This window comes from Lepidochelys kempii, chromosome 1 (genome assembly GCF_965140285.1).
Source record: "Lepidochelys kempii isolate rLepKem1 chromosome 1, rLepKem1.hap1, whole genome shotgun sequence".
In the NCBI taxonomy this organism is placed as follows: domain Eukaryota; kingdom Metazoa; phylum Chordata; order Testudines; family Cheloniidae; genus Lepidochelys; species Lepidochelys kempii.
The window spans coordinates 133276939-133301718 of record NC_136380.1 but is presented as its reverse complement, the minus strand read 5'-3'; the positions used below and the strand labels follow the sequence as shown (position 1 = coordinate 133301718).

At 41.4% G+C, this 24780-nt stretch overlaps 1 protein-coding gene across 10 annotated transcripts in view; it reads right to left on the bottom strand.

The window, feature by feature from the left end:
• The window catches only part of SHROOM2 (shroom family member 2), a 190470-nt gene that overhangs the window by 9888 nt on the left and 155802 nt on the right, over positions 1 to 24780 (bottom strand). For 7 of the 10 annotated variants that reach the window (XM_073354553.2, XM_073354589.2, XM_073354572.2 and 4 more), the window contains 4 exons: positions 20648 to 20725; positions 19004 to 19753; positions 6033 to 6584; positions 3476 to 3659 (listed from right to left, as the gene is read on the bottom strand). In XM_073354553.2, the coding sequence (XP_073210654.2) occupies positions 3476 to 3659; positions 6033 to 6584; positions 19004 to 19753; positions 20648 to 20725 (1564 nt within the window). The remainder of the gene's footprint in view (positions 1 to 3475; positions 3660 to 6032; positions 6585 to 19003; positions 19754 to 20647; positions 20726 to 24780) is intronic. The other 3 variants (XM_073354580.2, XM_073354636.2, XM_073354664.2) reach the window with 1 other exon arrangement.

Here is a 24780-nt window from a genome sequence, read left to right as displayed (position 1 = left end):
AATACCACTTAACATGTTTGTTTTTCTTTTAAGTTTCTTGATTTCGTGGCACACTCGTTGGGAACTCTGATTTCAACCAACCAATTGAATACGTACAATTAAACAGAAACCCATCCCTGTTTCCCAGGAATATGTTACTGACCCTTACACTATACACAGGAAGGTATAGCCATCTGCAGAGTTACACAGAGTAAGCACTGACAGTTTGTTTTGGGAACCCCCAAAACTCAGCCACCCTAACAGAGGCCAACTGTAGCTTAAAACCTAACAAAGAGTACTTCTGAAATCAAACATATGGATTATCAGGGCAGGCTCTATCTTGTTTTGATTTAATATTCTCAGGCCAGGTTAATCTGTATCGGGGTTATCTGTTTGTCTGGGTGTCCAAAAGATTAAGGTAGCAAGCAGTTTTACAGATGCATGCTCTACTAACGGATTAATCGGAAGGATTTGATTTTTTGTTCCCTCCTAAATGCAAATGAAGTTTGATTTGGATTAACTGGGTCAGGCTGCTGTAGACCTATTTCCTAGGATGCCATGCAATTTAATAATCCTACTATTTTATTACAAGATGCATGATTAAATATAGTCATGCTCTGTGCTATATTGCCCTCCTAATATGCCTAAAACTAGTCATGGAAGGACCACCTTAAATGTGAGGAAGGTAGATCAGTATACATGCACATAACCTTTCTTCTAAGACTGTCAGTAGACACATCAATTTTGATGTGGACACATTCATTGGGAACTGAATTGAGATGATTAACTCTTTCCACACAAACCACCAGAGGAAGATGATTTTGAACTCACTACTGACCTTTGCTAAATATGAATATGGGACCTACAAAACAGATTAAAAACTACATATCCCATTAGTAATCCACTGAGCCATAATGTCTTCCTGACATCAATTACAGTTTTGAAATGGGATGGGGGTGAACTGTAGCTGCCAAGTTTATTAGTGTAGACCAGACCACATGGACCTGATTTTCCGGAATCCTTGTTACTTTGAATAGTAGCAGAGAAACGGACTGCACCCTTGTTAATTTCACTCAGCAGCAGCTTACCAAAGCAAAGCTATCAGCAGCAGCAGAGGAGATTGTACTCTCTCTCTGCAGGCTTGGGAAGACAGCACTGCACTGGTTTTACACTTGTGGGTTTACACTCAGTTCTCTGCCTCATTTCACACTAGATTCATGTCTGAAAAGACTATAAAACCTCCCACTCGCCACAAGCAGATTTTTCAAACCCAATATAACTTCAAGGTCCCTTTTATTGCCTTCCTACATCAGTTCAAATCCATTTGTATTATATTTGTGCCAAGCATATTGTTCCTCAATAAACATATTGCTTTATGTGACCACAACATTTCACTTATTAGGGAGATTGTCTCTAATTATTTGTAATAGACATGCGCAATTTCTCTGCATAAAATCCCCACACCCATCCTGAGTGTTCATCAACATTTTATTATTTTAAAATAAATAAGAGAACAGCAAGTATATGCAAAACAGAGAATGGCAGGTGTAAACTGGTCCTGGAAAACCCACTGTGAATTCCAGATTGGACTAAAACCACGATTTCTCGTAACAGAACTGGTGAGTTTCAATGAAGTAACAAACAGGTTCAAAGCATACAGTGTCTCTTTTAGTAGACTGACAAATAAATGACAATCAAGCTTTCAGGCCCCAAGGCTCTTTTTTCAGCAGCTGGCAGTTATGTGAAATTGGACCATGTTATAGATCTTGGCAGTTTTATAAGGATGGCTTGACCCATTTACTGTGATTTGCATACACTGGCATGACGAGATCTAAGATGAAAGCCTGCTGGATTGAGAGCTCACATTCCACTGCATGCAAAGGAGCAGATGGGTGAGTAAACAGGAATGTGTATATCACAGACATGAGAGAGGGAGGGTGTCTAGTACCGCTATACATGGACATACTTCTCAGCTTGTATAATCTGTGTTTAGTGGTGTGGGGGAAGCGATGAAGAGAAATATGTTTTTCATGTAAACAGACACCACCACAAATAAAGAACATTTTGACTTAGACGCTTGTGAATTGTCATTCTCAATTTCTAACTTGTGCACTTTTTTTGTCATTCAACATGACCTAACAATTTTTCTGTCTAAATCAATGAAAACAAAACAAACAATTATTGGCATTACAAGGACCACATAAAACGAAGCAAGAATAATTAATGCTCTTCTCTAGTCTAGTAAATTGCTTCAAACTGCAATGGAATCCTTAGCATATATGAACAGTTTTTAAAAACAATTTCCCTTTTATTCAATTGAAGGTCATTCCTACCGGTTTTGATTACTAAACGAACACTGGAGGTTGATCGTGACAGTTTACGTTCACTAAAGAAGATATCCCGGAACTGAAGGCTGCTTCGTCCCTGGTATTGCTGTTTTAAGTAAATATAGTTAAAACTAGACCACTTAACACAGAAACAGATGGCTGAATAGCACAACAGATGATTTCCCCCAGTTTCTCATGACTGGGAAGCAAGGCTAAAATCTATTCGTGCCAAATCACAAATGAATAGAATCTGGTGCTTTCAATCTAACTAAGACGACACACACTGTACAACCATCACAAAATCACCACTTCACACAGATTCTCAGCACTGGAATACTATGCAGGTCAAGACTAAGGGTATGTCTACACTGGAAACTTCGAAGCGCTGCCATAGGAATGCTCCCACAGCAGCGCTTTGAAGTGCGAGTGTGGTCGCGCGTGAGCGAGCTCTCCCAGCGCTCCTGGTAATCCACCTCCACGAGGGGATAAGCTCCGAGAGCTGGGAGAGTGGCTCCCGGCGCTCGGAGCCTGTCTACACTAGCGCTTTAAAGCGCTCTGACTTGCCGTGCTCAGGGGGATGATTTTTCACACCTCTGAGCCAGCAAGTTAGAGCGCTATCAAATGTAAGTGTAGACAAGCCCTAAGGTGCCACAGGGATGTGTGTGTGTGTAGGGGATTGTGGTTAATGGTGTGAGCTGAGCACCCACCAAACTGCCTATCTAGCTCCAGTCAATGTTAGCAGGCTCTTGCTTTCATGAGCAATAACAAAAAATTGACAGAAGACAGATGGCCTAATTTTCAAAAGCCTAGAGAAATCCAAGGGCCCACTGAGTCCAGTGGGATTTGTGGGTGCTCAGCAACTCTTTCTGAAAGCACACTTCTCTTACACACAGATACTCTCAGGTGGAAAGGTTCTACAGAAAAAGACAAAAACATACACACAAAGATTTTAAAAATATGCCCGTTTGTCTAAAGTTAGGTTCCTCGGTCCAGAGCTAGACACAAAAATAAGTGACTTGATCTTTCAAAACTGCTGAGCACCCAGGAAATCCCACTGGCTTAAAACCAGGCCTCTTATTTAGATGCTTACCTGTGAATTTAGGAGCTTAATTTGAGGCATCCAGGTTTGAAAATCCTATTAAATATTTCAAAGGGCAAAACTGTGTTACCTTCTTCTCTGACAAGTCATGATCAAGCTCATCTTCAGAATCCTCTTCGCTCTGCTGCTGCTGTTGCTGCTGCTCCTGCATGTCCTTCATTTTAATCAGCAATTCTGCTTTTGGTGCAGATGTGCTGTAGTAAGTGGAATTGGTTGTCAAGGAGATGGCAGAAGGCATGCCCTGCTCCTCTTTCCTGGTAAAAAAAACAGTCATAACTTTAATTAACTGCCTGACATCCTGAGCACTGAAAAGAGAGAACAGTCTTTCAAACCCATCATTTTGCCAAGTAAATGGACTGTTTAATGGAAAGATGATAACTATGGCAACAATGCAGGGTCAAATGTTGGAGGAAATATTGCCACACTGGAAGTCACAAAAGCTAGTTATCAACTTAGGCAATTAAAAGGAACTAGCAAAGCCTCCAGCTGGAAGCAATTATTCACAGTCTGTCTTTTAATTGCACTTTGTAACAGTGATTAAATCATTATTTACTATTCTTGATTAAACAGGCATTGGTATGAAGGCAATGGTTTTGTCTACATCTGTACTCTCACTGGTTAGTGATTCCATAATCCTCAAAACACATCTTCTGGTGAAAATGCAGCAGACCACATTTCATTTTTTCCATTATGAACCTTAAAGATCCTATTACTTTATGCAACACTCTCTTGATTAGTTGAAAAGTGGTCTTTATGGGGATTTTAAGAGACTCAGGAAGCAGAGTAATAAAATCAGAAATATTAGCAATGATCAACAATACCAAAAATACCACAGCGGATGAAGCAATACTGAATTTTCAAAATGCATTTAGTAAACATTTTTAAAGTGAAAGAATTAGGACACTGTTAATGACATGATTAAAATTCATAACTGGTCAAGGCAGTGCTTTAAGAAACATAAATTTAAAATCCTTTTCTTCTCTATTTTCTGTCTGAACTCCCCCATCTCTTGACTGGCACACTGTTATGCAAGCATGACTATCTCCAGCTCCAAATTAATTCAATGGAATTTGTCTGATTCTTTTTTGAATCCTGCTTTTACATAAGTAAGAAGAATACCCAATATTATAATAGTAAAACAAAACCAAGACATTTAGAAGGGATATAAACCTTCATGCTTCTGGGCATAGAGTGGCCTCTAACTATTGGAGGTCAGGCAAAAACTTTCTCCGAGGGCAGATTATCCCACATTTATTTATTACAGGCTTTTTTGCATCTTCCTCTGTAGTGCTTGGTGCTGGTCACTGTTGGAGGTAGAATATTGGATTAGATCAGTGGTTCTCAACCTGCGGGCTGCTTGCGGCCTGATCAGGACACAGATTCGGCCCATGTGACATCCTCAAGGCCATACAGGTAGTATTGTGTGGATGTGGCACACAACCCAGAGAACTGCATATGTGGCCCACAATGGTAAAGAGGTTGAGAACCACTGCTTTGATCCAGTATGGCAATGCCTGTGTTCCTGAGTGTGCATGATTGTTAACAGTTCTAGAAAAAGACTGCTTCCCTAGATCCAGAGACCAGCTATAACAAGGACAGTGACAGTGCAAGCTTCTCCATAACCCCATCCAGTATTGAGTCTTCAACCTGGAGGGCCCTGCCTTTGAGATTAGGAATATGTCTCTGATGAGATTGCTCACAGGATTCCAGTAAATATCAACTGTGATGAAAAATTTTGCGATGTCAGCATCTGTCCACTAGCAAACAAAAAAAACCTTGGTATAGAGAAGCCTTCACCATTAATGTGAGAGAAACCTAAACCAAGTTTGTCTCACACAGGCAGAAATTTTGATGCAACAGCCTTCAAGTTCCACTTTAAAAAGCACTACGATAACCTCAGTGCCATTATCTGTGAGAACACCTAGAAACGGTTTTTAAAAGTTCCCATAGCGTATTGATTATAACCACGCTTCAGGCTACCAAATTCAGGGCATTACACAATATAAGGTTGCTCATCGAACTTCAGGACAAAATTGTATCTGAAATTGCACCAACACTCAGAGATCAAAGATCTGTATGATTCAACTGCTTTTTTGTTATATTTTACTGTTCTGTTCCCATTCTCAACTAGGTAATAACAGGTTACTTTGATCCAGGTTATATTATCTATGTTCATTTTAAGTTTTCTTTGTAAGCCGTCTTGATATTATAAATACTAAAACGTTGCTCCTTTCCCTGTCTGGACCTCATCACACTGGATGGTCTTAGTGAAATTTCTAAAGTCTTTGAGAATTGTCTCATGATAGAATTCTAATTGTTCCTTCCCAAACTCCCTTATGTGATTGTTTAGCTTTTCCCAGTTTGGTTGTGGTGTAATGTAATAAATATATTACACCATAACTAACTTGTACAGAGCTTAACATATATATGTTCTTTGCAATAGGACTCTAATTTTTGCTCCTGTGATTATTGATCTGGTCAATAAATAACACTGCCAAAAATGCCATTTTAATGGGAATACCTAAAAATGAACAATATGAAGAAGGATCCTTAAATGTTTAGGGAAAAATACAAAGTTGGACAGCAACAAGGGAAAGGTCACTGGATTGTGGAAACACTTTACTCACTTTTCCTCTGCAATTTTTGGAGAAGGAACTTTTGGTAGGAGCTTTCTGCGTTGTTGAGCTTCTTCTAAGAGGTGTTCGTCTTTAGGGAAGATTCCCACCATCAGATCCATCGTAGTTTTTATTTTCACATTAGGATCCAAAATATCTGCTAGAGATTTATCTTTTCCCACAATCTCTCTGGCTAGTTCCTCAGACTTCCAGTCTTCAAAGGTCTTTTCTTTGGCCTTCACGTAGCCGATTACAGGGATGGAGGCATCAGTGTCCTTCAAGTTGTTCCCAAGTGCTTCGGCTGATTGTGGGTCAGGGAGTCTGGTTTTGCTCTCAGGCTCTGGTTCTACACCCTGCCTTGTGTAAGCACAGAAACGTGAGTAGGATTGCTCAGAAGTACTGAGTGTTTTAATCTGGTCCTTCTCCAAACCACTAGGTAAGGCAGGAGGCTCCATGGTGCTCACGAGGTTCTGGCGACTTTCCTTCTCTGCATTGCTCTCAGAATGAACTATCTTGATGGGAACCATTTTTACTGTAGTGTTGTTATCTATCACTCTTTCAATTCTGGAAAAAAAGAAAGGGAAATTAACTGTTGTAAATTCAAGATCTTTTGATGCTGATTCTTATCCATAAAAAGGGAAAAGGTCTGTCTGTATGCTAACAAAGATCAATTTATTAATACAAGGAAACCTTTTCTCATATCACATCTCAAACCCTCAACTTAGGGATCTACCTTTTCTCAGACATTTTAAAAGTAAATTATTATTTCACTTACACAGATCTCCAGCATTAGCCTCACACTACATAAAACATGACTTCTCTATAGGCTACAGGACTGACAAAGTACAATACTTACACCTGTCTTGAAACAGTTCAAAACATGAGTTTATAAAAAAAATGCATTTTTTAAAAAAAACCCTGCACATAAAATATGAAAGTCTCATAATCAGAACCTAGTTTATCTTTGCATAAATAGAAAAAAAGGAAGAAAAAATGAGAGAGAAGGAAAGAAGAAGAAAAAACAGCTACTCAAAAAAAATAATTATATTTAAGCCTAAGTTTTTGTCACGGGTATTTTTAATAAAGATCATGGACAGGTCATGGGCAATAATGAAAAATTCACGGAAGCCTGTGACCTGTCCTTGACTGTTACTGAGAATCTCCATGACAAAATGAGTAGCCTGGGCAACCGGGGGGCAGGGGGAAGAGGTTGGGAGCTCCGGGCTCCCCCTCTGCTGGCAGTTCCCCCCGCCTCCTGCAGCGGCTGGGAGGTCTAGGGATCCCCCCTGCTGCCCACAGTGGCCGGGAGCAGCGGGGGTCCCTCTTGCCGGCGGGGGTCTCCCCTGCTGTCCGCAGTGGATGGGAGCAGCGGGGATCCCCCTTGCTGCCGGGTACCCCATGCCGCCTGCGGTGGCCGGGAGTGGTGGAGGTCCCTCTGCCGCCCTCAGCGGCCGGGAGCAGTGGGGATTCCCCCTGATGTCCGCGGGGAAGGTGGGGTATAGGGGAGCGGCGGGAGTCCCCCTTGCTGACCGTGGCGACCAGGAGCTGCGGGGTACCTGCAGCTCCCAGCCAGCACTCGCTGAAATCATGGAGGTCTTTGGAAGTCATGGATTCCGTGACTTCCATGACTAAATCAGAGCCTTAATTATATTCAATTCTGCATTGTTTTGTCAGTGACAGCCTATTGCAGGGATCCTCTAATATATACTACTGAGCTATCTTGTGCTTAAGACAAGACATTCAATCAAGAACATATCTTTTTTAATGGTAATTTAGATTTTAAATTAGAAAATAACATGTTAGATAAACAGCAGCTCTGTTTACACTACTGGAGTGTGTGTGCTGTATGTACAATATAAAACCAAAACACAGATGGGGTGGTTTCAAGTTTGAAGGAAGTTTAAAATTATTGCTTTAATGTTGTGGGTTTGGAAGGTTTAGCCCAAGTAAAGGAACACTGGTAAAATATCTGGTTTCTGCTAGCTGGCTTTCTTTTAGATTAGTGACTGAGAGACATACACATATTGCTGCTTGGCTATATGTGTGGGTGTGTCCCAGAAGTAAAAATAAAGCTATACTTTACTGTACTTTCATGGAGAACAGAAAATAAGTCAATATTGTACTCCTCTGCAGCAGTAATCTATATATTTATATTTGTGTCTGTATGAATATACAGACTATATTACACACATTCACTCACCCCTATATGAAATGACATATATAGGTGATATTTTGACTATACTGTATATGCAATATTCTGATAGATCTAAAAAAGAATTCTTCTTAAAATAAGGGGGAAAATCCTTCTACAGTAAGGATCTTTTCAGACTGTCAGTTGTTTTGGAAAGTTCACACTCAACTCTGTCTTTCACGCCAAGCTCTCTCAGCTCACAATTCAGCAAATCACTTAAGCATGTGTTTAAGAACCAGTGACTTCAATTGGACTTATGCACAAAGGACATGTTTAAGAGCTTTGCTGAAAAAGGACCTTATTTCTTTTTTCTTAAAAAAAAAAAATCATAAGGAAGAAAAAAACCCACCTTAAAAATGAAAGACAAGAATTCTACACTAAAATAGCAAGCATCAGTCAAGTGATAGTGTTATCACACTGCCCAGTATCAAATATATATGGTGAGATTTTCTAGAGTGCTAAGCATTACTATAACTCTGATCTACCCAAAGTCAGTGGTAAAATTCCTTTTGACTTCAGCGGGAACAGAGAGAGACGCTGGGTGCTTTTGAAAATCTCCTCTGAAGCACATTCAAACTGATGCATGCACAAACATACCCATAAAACCCATTACATATTTCCTAATCTAGTGTATGAAATTCCAGATCCTCATATAAACTACACTTATAGCTATCACTAAGCTGAACCCACAAAATGGCATAATTGTTTCCATAGCATAAATTATTGAAGAGTGGCTGCTGCTGCTGCTCTGTGGTAAATGTTGAAGCCAGCATCCCATCATAATCCCAGTTTTTATTATCCCCTAATGACCCCAAAAAAGAAAGTGATCCCACGAAATCTGGCATCCAGCCTCTTGAACTTGAGTATAGAGATTTTCACAGAAATTTAGTAAAATTCAGAAAAGGAATTTGGAAAATAAAGGTGTATTAAAATGTTTTGCCCAACTATGAGTGGTTTCTAAGCCACTACATACAGGGAGCTAAAACAATTATTGTGCAAGAAAATTGAATTCATTTTGGTGGCACCTATTCCAGAAGCTTACATGTGAGATACAATTATCATTATCTGCAAATTATGAATTTTGAGGGTTTTTTGTTTTTTTTCCAAATAAAAGTTTTGAAAGCAGCTTGGTTATGGAAACTTCCCCACAGTTCACTTAGTCAGAAGTTCCCTAAATTAATGTGTGAGTGTGTGGGGAAAGGGAATATGTGGGGGATAGGGGACTGGGGAGAAATGCGGAGGAGAAAGAATCAGATATAGAGCTGAGGCAAAGGACCAGAAGAGACATGGATTGGGTGGGGATCACACAGTAGGATTGCAGGTAGGTATCTTCTCTGCTTTTTGAATGACCACGTACTAGGCAGGAGGGGGGCAAAAAGTTGTACTCCTGTGGGAATTCTGTGCCATTGCACAATGCAGAATTTTGCAGAAAATGGTGTACGTGCAAAATTTCCTTCTTCCCCCCCCCCCCAATGAGCTGCAGAGATGTTGGCCATCACTAGAGGCCGCTGGACCCGGCAGAGTGCAGCTTGCAAATAGAAGACAAGGCTAGGGGGAAGTGGGAGGGAACTGGAGGGTTCCTAGCAGCTGCAGTTCCCAGCACGTCCTGAAGAAAGGACTTGGCACGCAGGAAACTCCGTGCAAGCCTGGGACCCAACATCAGGCTGTTTCTCCCTCTGGATACTTGGGCTCTGGGGGTACAGGGTGAGAGTGTCTGGGCTGGGGGGGAGGGACGGGCACGCAGCTAGGCTCTGGCGAGGAAGGAGGTGAGAATGTCTTTGCTGAGGGGGCAGGGCTGGGCTCTGGGGGGAATGAGGTGTGAGTGTCTGGCCCCCCGGCTGGGCCCTGGAGGGGGAGGGGGAAGAGAAACAGGAACTGGGTTTTCATAGGGGTTTCTTTAACTCTCTACTCCTGGGGAATTATTGTGTGTGTGTCTGTATTGTTACAGATATACTTGCTGACAGGTATTTTGAAATAAATTACCAAAATAATTGAAACTGGCGTGATTATGTAGTGTTATTTTGACAAATACAATTTGCAGAATTTTCAAATATTGTGTGCAGAATTTAATTAACTTTTTGGTGCAGAATTTTTAATTTTGGAGCACTGAATTCCCTCAGGAGTAAAAGTAGGGGGAAACGGATTGGCAGAATATGGAGGGGATGACTGAAGGGGAGTAGGGCAGGGGAAAAAGGCATGGAATGAGGTTGGACGTGACGGGGGATGCACAAAGAATGTGTGCGCAAGGGAAGGCACCAATACAGGTGCAGAGACCTTGAGGAGGTATCGATCGGAGTGCAAAGAACCTGGGGAGGAGCTTGGGGAGTGGAAGGGCGATACTACGGCACTCTAAGAGGCAGAGGACATAGAGGTGGGGGCAGAGGATAGCAGACTTTGGAGAGGTGGAGTTACGGAAGGTGGGTGCAGGGGATTGGGGAAGGCATGCATCCGTGGATGGATGGAAAAGTGGAGTCTTAAACAGGTTAAATATCTAGAATAAGGTAAATGCCTAGAGCTGCTTATATGATAAAAGCTTCCCCCTCTTCTCCACACCCCTTCATACCCTGCCCTGATATCACTCCCCTCTGCACATACACCTTCCATGGACTTGCTGAAATCTGCAGAAGAGGAGCCGGGTTTGAGTGGGATCTCTTAAGAGACCCTGTCTGTTGGAGCATGGCTTTTCTCACCTCCTCTCCCTATGTGCTAATCCAATTTACATTTTTGGTGCCCATTAAGAAAACAGGGAAAATCACGAACAAACAACAAAAATATAGTTGAAGAGTTCAGGTTGAAAGAGTGCTTAAATGGAGTCCAGCCAAGGCTCCCTCCTACCCCAAACTGCGCTCTCCTGACAAAAATTCTATACTTGTTAAAAGACCTGCAAGATGTACAGGTAAGGGAACCAGCCTGCTCCTTACTGCCCCATGCAAACTTAACCCATTCAAACTTAACTTTGCCCCCTGGTTTTGTCCTACAACGAAATATGCTGTTGAGAACACACTGCTGATTTTACATATTAAGACAGATTGTCCACACTCCCTAAGGGATATGGACAGCCAAATCTCATTAAGATTAGTGGAAACTGGGCATCCAAATCCCCATGACATTTTGTGAGCAGTCAGTCTAAATATGTAGTCAAGATTTCCAAAGAGGCATAATCCCAGGGCATACAAGTTATTGGATTCAATGCTAGGGTAGGTAACTGGGTGAAATTCTATGGCCTGTGATATATAAAGGGGTCAGACTAGTTTGTCCCTTCTGCTTTAAAAATCCATGAAGCCACATGAACACTGAAGAAGGTTTTCTCACAGTATGATGTGTTGGTCAACTAGAAGAATGTCCATAGGAATAAAAAGAGTGGAATGACTGACAAGGTTTTGTGTGTGATAAGCTGGTTTTGGATCTTGTATGGTTATATAAGTATGTGGAAAGGGTAGAGAGTTTTGAGACGGAGGTAAAGGGGCCTGCAAAGGTATGGAGAGGTATGCAGAACAGGATTGCTTACAGGTTTGGATATTTAATCATATTAACTATATTGTTTAGAAATTAATACACACAAGATTCTTTTTCGTAGCAAGCTATTCAATAGCTTACTGGAAATGTATCTCTTAAATATAAATGGGACTATGTAATATTCCTGCCCTTTATTTTGTAATTGGCATTTTTGTGTGTGCAAATTTAAGGATTCAAAGTTAAAGTTGGATGGGCAGCATAAGTCAGGTGGGGCAATGGTAAATGAAGGAGAATTATATGGAAGTGGAGAACTATTAAATTCCAAATTTACTAATTATTGTGGCATTTTTGAAGAGTATTTGGTTAAAAAAGTATAATTTTACTGGAAATACTTTGAAATGCACTCTCAACCTTCACTCTTTTAAGAAAGTTTTCAATTATAATATATTGTACACACCATAAGTACAGTGTATTTCTCCATGCAATAAAATAATTCTAGCTACGATGTTGCAGAAATTGTCATGCCTATCCAATTTACATTATCAGCAAGACATCTTCCCTACAGAAAGGCAGATATGTATTATAACATATATATATATATATATATATATATATATATATATATATATATATATATATATATATATATATATATATATATATATAACAGTACCAGACACTAGAAGCCTACATTACACACACTAACATTCCTGAAAACTGGCATGCAAGGAATCAGAACGTGTTAAGCATCATTGTTAAATTGTATATTTATGCTAAACTACGCAATGTATTCCACTTATGAAATAAATATAGTAAAGAACAGAGATATGACACACATTTTCCCACTTGTTACAGTAACTGTTTCATTAGATGAATAATTTGAGGACAATAAATTGTATACATACTCAAGGACAGTGGTGGAGATTTTTGAAGTGTTAATGGAAGATGTATGGCTAAATCCCCATACACTGCTTTCAAAATGTCAACCAATATATGTGCATATAATCAGGCACATTGACATCAAAGTTGTGTAAAAAGGCAATGCCAAATAAACTTAATTTACCATGTATTCTTCAATATCCATTCACAATGCAGTACGGTAAGGAACTCATTACTGTAATTCACCACTGTACCTAGGGATTGGAGATCATGTGATATATTTCACTTATTGTAATAAGAATAGTCACGCTGGGTCAGACCAATGGTCCATCATGTCTTTTGACAGTATTCTGTCTTTTGACAGTGGCTAGTGTCCAATGCTTCAGAGAGAATGAACAGAACAGTCTATTATTATCAAATAATCCATCCCCTGTTATTCAGTCCCGGTGGGGTTGCCAGCCCTCCAGGATAGTCCTGGAGGCTCCAGGAATTAAAGTTTAATCTTTAATAAAAGATTATGTAATTTGATGAAACCTCCAGGAATATGAAAAGGAGTACTAGTGGCACCTTAGAGACTAACCAATTTATTTGAGCATAAGCTTTCATGAGCTACAGCTCACTTCATCGGATGCATTTAGTGGAAAATACAGTGAGGAGATTTATATACACACAGAACATGAAAAAATGAGTGTTATCATACACATTGTAAGGAGAGTGATCACTTAAGATGAGCTATTACCAGCAGGAGAGCGGGGTGAGGGGGAGGAGAAAACCTTTTGTAGTGATAATCAAGGTGGGCCATTGCCAGCAGTTAACAGAAACGTCTGAGGAGCAGTGGGGGTGGGGGAAATAAACATGGGGAAATACTTTTACTTTGTGTAATGAAACCTCCATTCCCAGTCTCTATTCAAGCCTAAGTTAAATTGTATCCAGTTTGCAAATTAATTCCAATTCAGCAGTCTCTCGCTGGAGTCCGTTTTTGAAGTCTTTTTGTTCTAATATTGCGACCTTTAGGTCTGAAATCGAGTGACCAGAGAGATTGAAGTGTTCTCCGACTGGTTTATGAATGTTATAATTCTTGACATCTGATTTGTGTCCATTTATTCTTTTATGTAGAGACTGTCCACTTTGACCAATGAACATGGCAGAGGGGCATTGCTTGCACATGATGGCATATATCACATATGGTAGATGTGCAGGTGAACGAGCCTCTGATAGTGTGGCTGATGTGATTAGGCCCTATGATGGTGTCCCCTGAATAGATAGGTGGACACAGTTGGCAACGGGCTTTGTTGCAAGGATAGGTTCCTGGGTTAGTGGTTCTGTTGTGTGGTTGCTGGTGAGTATTTGCTTCAGGTTGGGGGGCTGTCTGTAAGCAAGGACTGGCCTGTCTCCCAAGATTTGTGAGAGTGATGGGTCGTCCTTCAGGATAGGTTGTAGATCCTTGATGATGCGTTGGAGAGGTTTTAGTTGGGGGCTGAAGGTCATGGCTAGTGGCGTTCTGTTATTATCTTTGTTGGGCCTGTCCTGTAGTAGGTGACTTCTGGGTACTCTTCTGGCTTTGTCAATTTGTTTCTTCACTTCAGCAGGTGGGTATTGTAGTTGTAAGAATGCTTGATAGAGATCTTGTAGGTGTTTGTCTCTGTGTGAGGGGTTGGAGAAAATGCGGTTGTATAGTAGAGCTTGGTTGTAGACGATGGATCATGTGGTGTGGTCTGGGTGAAAGCTGGAGGCATGTAGGTAGGAATAGCGGTCAGTAGGTTTCCAGTATAGGGTGGTGTTTATGTGACCATCGCTTATTGGCACCCGTAGTGTCCAGGAAGTGGATCTCTTGTGTGGAGTGGTCCAGGCTGAGGTTGATGGTGGGATGGAAATTTGTTGAAATCATGGTGGAATTCCTCAAGGGCTTCTTTTCCATGGGTCCAGATGATGAAGATGTCATCAATATAGTACAAGTAGAATAAGGGCATTAGGGGACGAGAAGCGTTGTTCTAAGTCAGCCATAAAAATGTTGGCATACTGTGGGGCCATGCAGGTACCCATAGCAGTGCCGCTGATTTGAAGGTATACATTGTCCCCAAATATGAAATAGTTATGGGTGAGGACAAAGTCACAAAGTTCAGCCACCAGGTTTGCCGTGACATTATCGGGGATACCGTTCCTGACAGCTTGTAGTCCATCTTTGTGTGGAATGTTGTTGTAGAGGGCTTCTACATCCATAGTGGCCAGGATGGTGTTTTCAGGAAGATCACCGATGGATTATAGTTTCCTCAGGAAGTCAGTGGTGTCTCAAAGATAGCAGGGAGTGCTGGTAGCGTAGGGCCTGAGGAGGGAGTCTACATAGCCAGACAATCCTGCTGTCAGGGTGCCAATGCCTGAGATGATGGGGCGTATAGAATGCTCCAGGTCATCCAACCAAAATTGGCAACCCTAGCTTCTGTCAGTCAGAGGTTTAGGGACACCCAGAGCATGGGGTTGCATCCCTGACCATCTTGGTTAATAACCATGGATGGACCTATCCTCCATGAAGTTATCTAATTCTTTTTTTAACCCAGTTATACTTTTTTGCCTTCACAACATCTCCTGGCAATGAGTTCCACAGGTTGACTGTGCATTGTGTGAAGACGTTCTTCTTTATGTTTGTTTTAAATGTGCTGTCTATTAATTTCACTGGATGACCCGTGGTCCTTATATTATGTGAAGGGGTAAATAACACTTCCTTATTCACTTTCTCTACATCATTCATGATTTTATAGACCTCTATCATCTCCTCCCTTAGTCATCTCGTCTCTAAACTGAATAGTCCCAGTCTTTTTAATCTCTCCGCACATGGAAGCTGTTCCATGCTCCTAATAATTTTTGTAGTCCTTCCCTGTACCTTTTCCAATGCCAATATATCTTTTTTGAGATGGGGCAACCAGAACTGCATGCTATATTCAAGGAGTGGATGTACATGGATTTATAAGGGCATTATGATATTTTCCCTCTTATCATCTATCCCTTCCCTAATGGCTAGTATCATTGTTCGCTTTTTTCATTGCCACTGCACATTGAATAGATGTGTAAGCAGTGTCAGGATGAGCTCCACCCTGACATCTGGTGGTGAGGTGTGGCAAGTTGTGGAAAAGAACTTCAGGGGCTGATCTCATTTGCATAGGCACACCCACTCCGCCTAGAATGAGGCCATAGCTGCCCAAATGGTCACTTTATTGGGGCAGGAAGAATAAATTGTTATTACCCTGATTATGGGAACTGTGCTTGGAACTGTACTTGGCCTTTTGTTATGATGGAGGGACTCACCATCCACTAAGTAGCACTCGCTAGGCAAGGGTCATGGGTTCCAAAACTCTGTGAATTGAGAGAGGCTGGGGACAAGTATTAATACTTGGTGGCATGGGCCCCTTGGTGAGGGCCTTCCATGCTAATTGCACTTCCTCCTCTCTCCACTGTGGAATATCAGAGCTAATTTTGATTCCATTAGGAGTCTAGTTACAGGCTGCTGAGCTCACTTTGGGCTAATGGTGTACCAGCATTGAGGCTCCCCTACTACAAGCTGAATTCACCAAAGAGCTGAAATCACTGAGCGTTGTGTTAAGTAGGGGGGGGAGCCTGAAGATATATTGTGGAGCAGTTTGCGGGACGGCTGGAGTGCCTTGTGGACCGGCTGGCAGAGTTGCTTGTGGGACGCGGAATGGAGCAGTTTGTGGACCGGCTGGTGGAGCAGTTTGTGGGATGGCGGGAACTGCTTGTGGGCCGCAGAGCGGAGCCAAGCAAAGCAGTTCGTGGGGCGGTTGGTGGAGTGGAGCGGAGCGGAGCGAAGGCCTATGGAGCTGTGGGACGGTCAGCTTCAGATCATGTAAGGTGCCCCTCTCTCTCCCCCCCCCCGCCCCAATCTCCACCCAGGTTGGGAGGTAAAGCTCTGCAGATAAACTTTCGAACTCTGGGGCTGCCCTGACCAGGGACAGAGACTTTTGGGTCATTGGACTTTTGGGACTCTGGGTGATTTCAGGTTGCTGGACTCAAGAACCAAAGGGAAAAGGGCATGCCCCAATTTGCCTGGGGCGGGTCTTTGCTCATGGGTTGTGAATCCTGTTGGTTGTGTTTCCCCAGCATAATGCCACACTGTTTCTCTCTGTTATTAAAAGGCTTTTTGCTACACTCAGACTATGTGCTTGCGAGAGGGGAAGTATTGCCTCTTGGAGGTGCACAGCGGGGGTGGTATATATTTGTCCCCGGTCACTGGGTGGGGGCTCGAGCTGGTTTGCATTGTGTTATTGGAATGGACCCCCTAGATATTGAACCCGGCCCTTGTTGCTGCCAACTCTGACGGGCAGAAGGGTTACAGATGTTATTAGAGAACTATCCATGATGACTCCTAGATTTCTTTCTTGAGTGGTTACAACTAATTTAGACCCCATCATTTTTTATGTATACTTGGGATTATGTTTTTCAATGTGGATTATTTGGCATTTATCAGTATTGAATTTCATCTGCCATTTTGTTGCCCAGTCAACCAGTTTAGTGAGATCTCTTTGCAATCAGCTTTGGCCTTAACTATCTTGAGTAATTTTGTATCATCTGCAAATGTTGCCTTGGGTTCACCTGCTTTTCCAGATCATTTATAAATACATTGAAGGTGTTTCCTTATTTTGCTTTCTGATGTAACCATCACAGAATTGAGCTGTAGTTTTCAGTACCAGAATTTCCTTGTATTGAACAAAGAAAATACTAGGTCTTTAAAGAAACGAATTATATCAATTTATAATTGATGGATTACAATGCAAGTATTTCAGCAAATTCATGAGCTTAAAACACCCCCCCCCAAAAAAAACCCAAAACAAAACACCCCACACCACACACACATACAAAACTTTAACCTCTGGATTCCTCAAGTTCTTTACTAGGGTAAAACAAATGATTACTGAAGGATACTGTCTTCTAGAGAGGCTTCATTAAAAACAACAGATTTCTGCCACAAAAAGGTGCTCAGAAAAGGAAAAGGTAATTTGCTAGCTGTGAAGTCACATTTTATGAAAATCATGAGGTGCAAAAAATCTAGAAAACATGCAACAGCAACATCAATCTGTCAAAAATTCTTTCATTTTACAAATGCCATTTTTGATCCTGAAAAACTGAAAATAGCCCAGATAAATCTATATCACTACTGTGGAAAATAACCAGACATTCACACAGAGAACACACCGGGAACACATCGAAAGAAAATATATAATTGCTGACCTTTAAAAAAAAATATGCCTCTTTCACTCAGCATAGCAACTCAATACTCATTTAGTGAATATCGTTTGTCTGCACTTTTCAACCATGAATTATAATGTCATATTAAGTGTTTAATGAAAACTTATATTCCTGAGCCTCCTGGAAGGGTTTATTATATAGCAGGAAAATGACTGTTTATGACATTATTGTATGCAATGTTGTTGCAGGGCCCATGTCGGTCCCAGGATATTACAGAGACAAGGTGGGTGAGGACTGGACCAACTTCTGTTGGTGAGAGAGATAAGCTTACACAGAGCTTTTTTTCAGCTCTGGGAAATGTACTCAGAATGTCACAGGTAAATACAAGGTTGTGTTTACTTTGTATTTAACTGCGACACACTGAGTACATTTCCCAGATCTGAAGAGCAGCTCTGTGCAAGCTTGAAACAGAAGTTGGTCCAATAAGATATTACCTCACCCATTTTGCCTCTGTTTATGACATTGGCAGCATGGGATGCCGTACAGCAGATTATGAACCAGCTTATATTTGCTTCAACATCAGACACAAAGTGTATTAAAATGGGGGAGGGAGAAGACTGGTTTACATTCTCTGACATTGGCTTCCGAGTCAGGTGATATAAAAAGTGATGCCACTTGTTAGCAACCATCAGCAGGCTGCTCAGAAATGCCAAGCTGCATTAAAAACTTTTATTTGGAAAAAAAAACAAACAAAAAAACCCCTCAAAATTCATAATTTGCAGATAATGATAAGTGTACCTCACATGTAAGCTTCTGGAATAGGTGCCACCAAAATGGATGCAATTTTCTTGCACAATAATTGTTTTAGCTCCCTGTATGTAGTGGCTTAAAAACCACGCATAGTTGGGCAAAACATTTCATCCCATTTAGATAGTTTCTGTAATGGAAATTCCAGTTAAAATTTTAGAACAGAGAAGCATTTCTATTGATCTACTGTCCTTCAGCAGAAATCAAGACAGACCAGTTGAATGATTCCAATGGAATTAACTGGAATTTCAAATATGGTTTAGATATTTGTTGCAGCAATTGCTATTGCCCTACAGAAGTGTGTCACTTGCAAGACATGCTGGAAAGGTTAATACTGAATAGACCCAAAGGAGGCTTCTTCAAACTTCTTCACTAAAAGCAACAGCCAATTATTAACAAAACCTAACATGGGGGAGGGGCTTCTAAAAGGCACATAATTGTAAAGGCACAATACCTTGCTGGGTTCTCATCCTGGACAGATACAGGAGGCTTGTCAGTCAGCTTCTGTGGAGCAAACTGAGGTGAAGGGGACCTTGATGTCTCCATTCCAGGTTTCTGAAGGTAGCGATACTTTGAAGACAATACAGGTTCAGATTTTAGATGTGCTTTCTCTTCTAAGTGCTGACACACATTCTCTGTGGATGCTGTTTGCCGGAGCCCCTGAGGATGAGCGCTCTTTAGTTTTCCATTGAACGCTGAAGGACTCTGAGTGTAACCCGTAATTACCTCACCAGAGCTGGGGGAAATGGACTGAATGGGCTTGCTGGGTACTGCCAGGAGTGATTCTGAAGAGGTGCTGAGTGAGGTGGAATTGTCCTGACCCCTGTATTTATTATCTCGTTTGGGTGGGGGAGGCCTCTGAGGGGCAGGTCCACGTCTCTTGTTCAGCAACGTCAGCTCTGTCCACTGACTTTCCTCTCCTCTGCCTTGTGGCGGACAGGAGTGGCTCTCCTGCAATGTCTGCGGCTCAGAATAAGTGAGAAGGGGCAAGCTGCAATCCTTGCTTTTCTCATTCACATTTTCCTGGGAGTATCTGTAATCACTGGGCAATGTCCCGGACCTTCCCCTGCTCTCCTGAGACAAGACAATAGGTTCTCTTGTGTGAAATGGTCTAACAGATGCCTTCCATTTGGGTCCTAAATTTTGGTCCAGCTGAGCCCTTTGTTCTCCTAGGTTATCTTCTGGGAATCCTGTATCAGCTTGCCTAGAAACAGAAGAAAAACCATTAGTCAGTTACTGTGCTATTATTTCCTCCTGTGTATTGCTACAGAAGTACTGGGAAGCTTGGAGACAGATGATGTCTGCCATATAATATTAACTAACAGCTACAACCTACTTTAAAATATATATAATATTGTATTTCTAATGTAATGTGAAGAGTCAAAGCACAATGTCGGTCTAAATTAGGTTATTTTGTGTCATGCAATGTGACATAGCTTTGAGTTACCTGAGGCACTACAATGCACATGGTATATCTGAACATGCAAGACAATTTTCTTCTAATTTTTGTGTAAATTAAAAGAATGGTTTCCTTGTATGGCCTTCAACACTCAATTAACATTTCTTTCAATTTCCAAGTAAGTAACGAATGCAGTATCTAACTAAATGCAGATTATCAAACAAGTTCGCTCTCTATTATTTTAAAATGGCATAGTAGACCACATAATTCACAGCCCTCGTTAATATGGAAAAATTAACATAATCTTGGGGTTTAAATTTGCAGATATAAATTACTGATGCAAAATGAGTGCACACTGACAAAAGCATCAAATACGCTGGTACTGATAAGGTGAGGGAAGAGAGGGGAAGGGATATCTTTTAGAAACAGAAAATAAAGGCACAATATTTTGGATTGAAGTCTATATTAGACTTGACGAGTAAATCAGATGGAGTCTTTGTCCCTACAGCATGAAGGATTGCTGTGGCCAACAAGTCCTGTCTCATCTTATACAGATATTTTTGTTTTACTCCTAGTCTGTATTTCTTTTTGCTTTGTAGTCACCATGTTGAAGCAACTCAAGGTTGGTGCCAAGAACAAGAAGTATAGTTGAGTTGTGCTCACAAGAGAAAGACACATCAGAAAAGAGAGCAAAAATACCTCTGAGACCCAGAAAGAAGGCAGGTTTGTTCTCTGCTTAGAGGAGGCTGGAGAGATACTGTGAGCTGAGAAAAGAAGCTGTAACAGAAAAGTAAAAGGTTTCACAGTCCATTATTTCATTTGTGCCACTGGACCTTTTGTTATCTGTATTTGGAAATGAGACTGGGCAAGTGTAAAAGGGACAACAAGTTTTCCTTTTTAAAAAAAACTGGAATATTTGAGTAATGAAACACAACAAAATGAAATCTGACATCAACGGTTACATTGCCACTTTATCAATCTATTGATCTCAACACGATTCTAAAGTGGAAAGCTTCCTTTACTTATTGCAGGTGTTATTTCCACAGGCATTAAAAAATTAGTGCGTACTCATATTTGATTTCGTTTTTAAAAGGCAGCTCAAAATATGCTTATTTCTATTTTAACTTCAAAATGTCACAGTTTTCCACCCCCTTTCTGCCAAAATACCTTACTTTAAAACAGAGGGTTGAAAAACCTAGTACAGGTAATATAAAGATCACCTATTATTAATTTTTTTTTGAGTAAGGCACCAAACCTCCATTTTTCCATATGGCACACTGAGCTTAGTCCCTTGCATCAACTACATCATATTTGAAATTACATTGAAATTATGTTGTGTCACAACATGAAAACTTGATAACTGAATCAAGTCATCACTAGTTCCTCAGTGTGCTGTCTGGAGACAAAGTAGAAAAATTCAAGCTGCGTGGGTGCCATTGCACATTTTATTCAACAGCTGAAGATGCTGTTTTCCCAAGCAGGTCATGGTGGGAGGTAAAACAATGACTCAGTTACCTAAGGTTTGCAGTGCTGATAAGTATAGTACTATAATTTTGTTTCTGTATTTTAAAAACCTCATGTTTCTTTCCTTCTAAGGCGATAAACTGGACAGTGTCTGAAACAAACAAAAGGCCTGATTTCAAGCAAAAAGGTCACACCAAGTCTGAAAAAGTGGGAATTTTTTGTAATATTTGTATGAAACCTATGTATGCCTCAGTTTCCCTATATGCTGCATTGTTACCTAGGGGTCTCAGGCAGGCTAAGACACAGGTATCAATGGTGCCTAGCTGTCTGGGTCTTAAGTCTCATATCAGTGGAGCTCCTGAGAATACAATGGCAGATCCAATTGCCCAGTCATTGACACCTAGCAACCACCACCATAGATTGCCCCACCTCTCTGCAGGAAGCCAAGCAGCATTTCCCCAGTGGGAGAACAAAGGTCCGGAGGGGGGTTAAGCATGGACTGCGGGAAGAAGGCAAGCACACCTGGGAGTCTGATGGTTGGGGCTCACTATGGTTGGGCTCTGAGCTAACCAGAATGGACTATGCTTTAATTGCATTCCTCTATAACAATTTAAGAACTTCCTCTGCTGTGTTCCAGATGACTAATAAACCCTACTGTTTTGACAATGCTGTGTGAGAGTCACTGCAAATGCTTGGAGAGGTGCACTGATCCCTAAAAAGTGTACAATTCTCCATCAAGGGTCCATCGCATTTAGACTAGCTGAACAGAGCTCACGGCATGAAGCAGGAGTGCTGCAGGCCTAGTCTAAGGAGGTGGTGAGACTGTGTGGCTTATCTTGGAGGAAAAGCGAGACCCTTAAGGGAGTCTGCCACACTGGAGAGATTCTTTCTACTCCAAGGCTCCAAGGCTGGGGGCCATAACACCCATCCTGTGGATCTAGGACATCAGGTAATCCTAGGGCTTGTCTACACACTGCCAGCAAAGGACACTAGAGGGGTGTACAGTCTATAGGATGGTTTGGATTAAGACATAAGTAGAAGTTAGGTTTTGGGCTACACTGAAGCAGTGAAATTGACAAGAAAGCTGGCTCCCAGCTCCCCAGCCAGGCTGCTGCCGGGTCTCTGCTCCAAGCTGGGCTGCCAATCAGGCTCCCCGGGTTGGGCTGCCACCTGGGCTCCCCACTCTCTGCTGGGAGCCCTGCGGCTCCCCATGGTCCTGGCTCCCCGCTCCCTGCCAGGAGCGCGGTAGCCAATCAGACACGAAGTGCAGATCTCCTCGCCAGAGGCGAGAAGCCCCCAGCAGCTGCCTCCAACTCCCGGCTGGGAGCGTGGAGGCAAGAAGCACTGGGAGACTTTTCCTCCACCCCAGGCTGAGAAGGGAAGCCCTGAGGGGCAGCAGGGTTCCCAGTGGTTCCTGGGTCCAGGGTTCCCAGCGCAGAGCTCTGGCTCTCAGTCCCCCATACTGCCCCTCTTCAGTCCATGGAAATGCTCCTGGTGAGGACACCCACCACCGACAGAAGGAGGGGAGTGTGAACATCAGCCACCACAGTAATTACTGTTAGTTAAAGTGTAAAAAAGATCAGAGATAAGTTGGAGACAGAGTGTCATGGGAAAGTAAGGGTTAGCAAGGACATAACCCAAGGTTGTTACCATTATGCTTTTTGTTATAATTGGTTTGAGCAAGGTTTGTTAATGAGTGTTTTTGAAAATTGTGAATGTTTTATTAAAATGCTATCTATTTTGATAGTATGAGAAGAACTTTGGTGCAGATGTTAATTTAAATAATGGGTAACCTAAAGAGCCATTAAGAAGGTGGTGGAAATATAATTATGGTAAAGGGTAGTTTAATGCTAATTAGAACTATAATGGAGTATAAAAGAAGTAAATTTTGCTAAATTGCAAGGGATTTCCTAATAACCTTAAAAGGGTACTTACTGCTAGGTTTCAGGATTATAAGGCTCTCCTTCATGCCATTGTCAGTAGGCTGATCTTCCATTGCTAGACCATTTCATCTTTGAGTGTGAGTATAATAGTAGTATTTACATAATTGGTAGTTGCATGCCTATTTGTTAACTAATCATTTTTCTTTTTAATACAGTTTGGTTGCATCATTCAAAGCGTTGCCTTGTGGTCCTCTACTCAATAAATTTTCTGTAACCGACCTAGAAAACTAAGTGGGGTTTTATTGCACCCTTTTCTTTAACAACTTAATATTAATTGGGAACATTTCGACATAAAGATTACAAAAGGTTACAGATGTGATGGGTTGTGCTCTAACTGCCCCATGTAGACACTGCTGCTGCACTCTAACAGGTTCCTATTACCTTAATGTGAATTAGGTGCCTTTTAGCTGAACCAACAGGCTCTACATGGGGCAGTCAAGGCGCAACATGTTAGAGCATTTTACAACTCACACCCCTCTGGTGCACTTTGCTATGCCACATAGACAAGCCCCTAGCATTTTTTCTCTTGTCATATGTAAATTTGACCATATGAATGGCCATTTTTGTTACCCTTTTCATATACCATATATTTCAGTCTTGAACTCACCCTTATCGCAGATCTTTAAATAGAAATGTATGCAAATTTTCACCAGATCCTCATATAGTGTAAGTCAGTAGTTCCACTGAAGTCAATGAAACTATACCAATTATCACTAACTGAGAATCTGGATCATGCAGTTTTATCACTGAAATGGGCACTGTCACGGTTGCTGTGTTGACCTACTTGGACAAATGTCTTATCTAGAAGGTCTTGCCTTTCAATATGAAAAGCACATCAAAAGGACCTTGAAAGTAAGTCCTTCCCAAATGTTTCAGATTACTCCAAAGGTTGCGCCAACTAGCACTGCCAAAGTAAACCAGTTTTTAGGCCTACTGTACTACCCTTGACAGTATCTCATGAAGTGTTTAATCGCACAAATAAAAGGACTCTAACGGGGGGCGGGGGGAAGCCCATAAAACAAGTATAGTTCATGACAATTCTTTGCAAATACAAAACAATAAAATGAGTAGTTCCTTGTGCAGCTCAATATTGTTCTGGTGCTGTCCACTCAACTATTGTTAAGGTTTTGAGAACACTTCCACTATAACCCCAGATTTTCAGTCATATGTAAACACTATTCTGAGCTCCAACTTGATAAACAAAATCCATTTTTGTTTTTGTGCAATTAAAAATTAAGGTAATGTTTTAAACTTAAATATTGCACAAAGAAAAGGTGATGAGGCGTAGATGCCATTTTCACACTCATTACTCAAAAATAAAAGGAGTACTTGTGGCACCTTAGAGACTGACAAATTTATTTGAGCATAAGCTTTCGTGAGCTACAGCTCACTTCATCGGATGCATCGGATGAAGTGAGCTGTAGC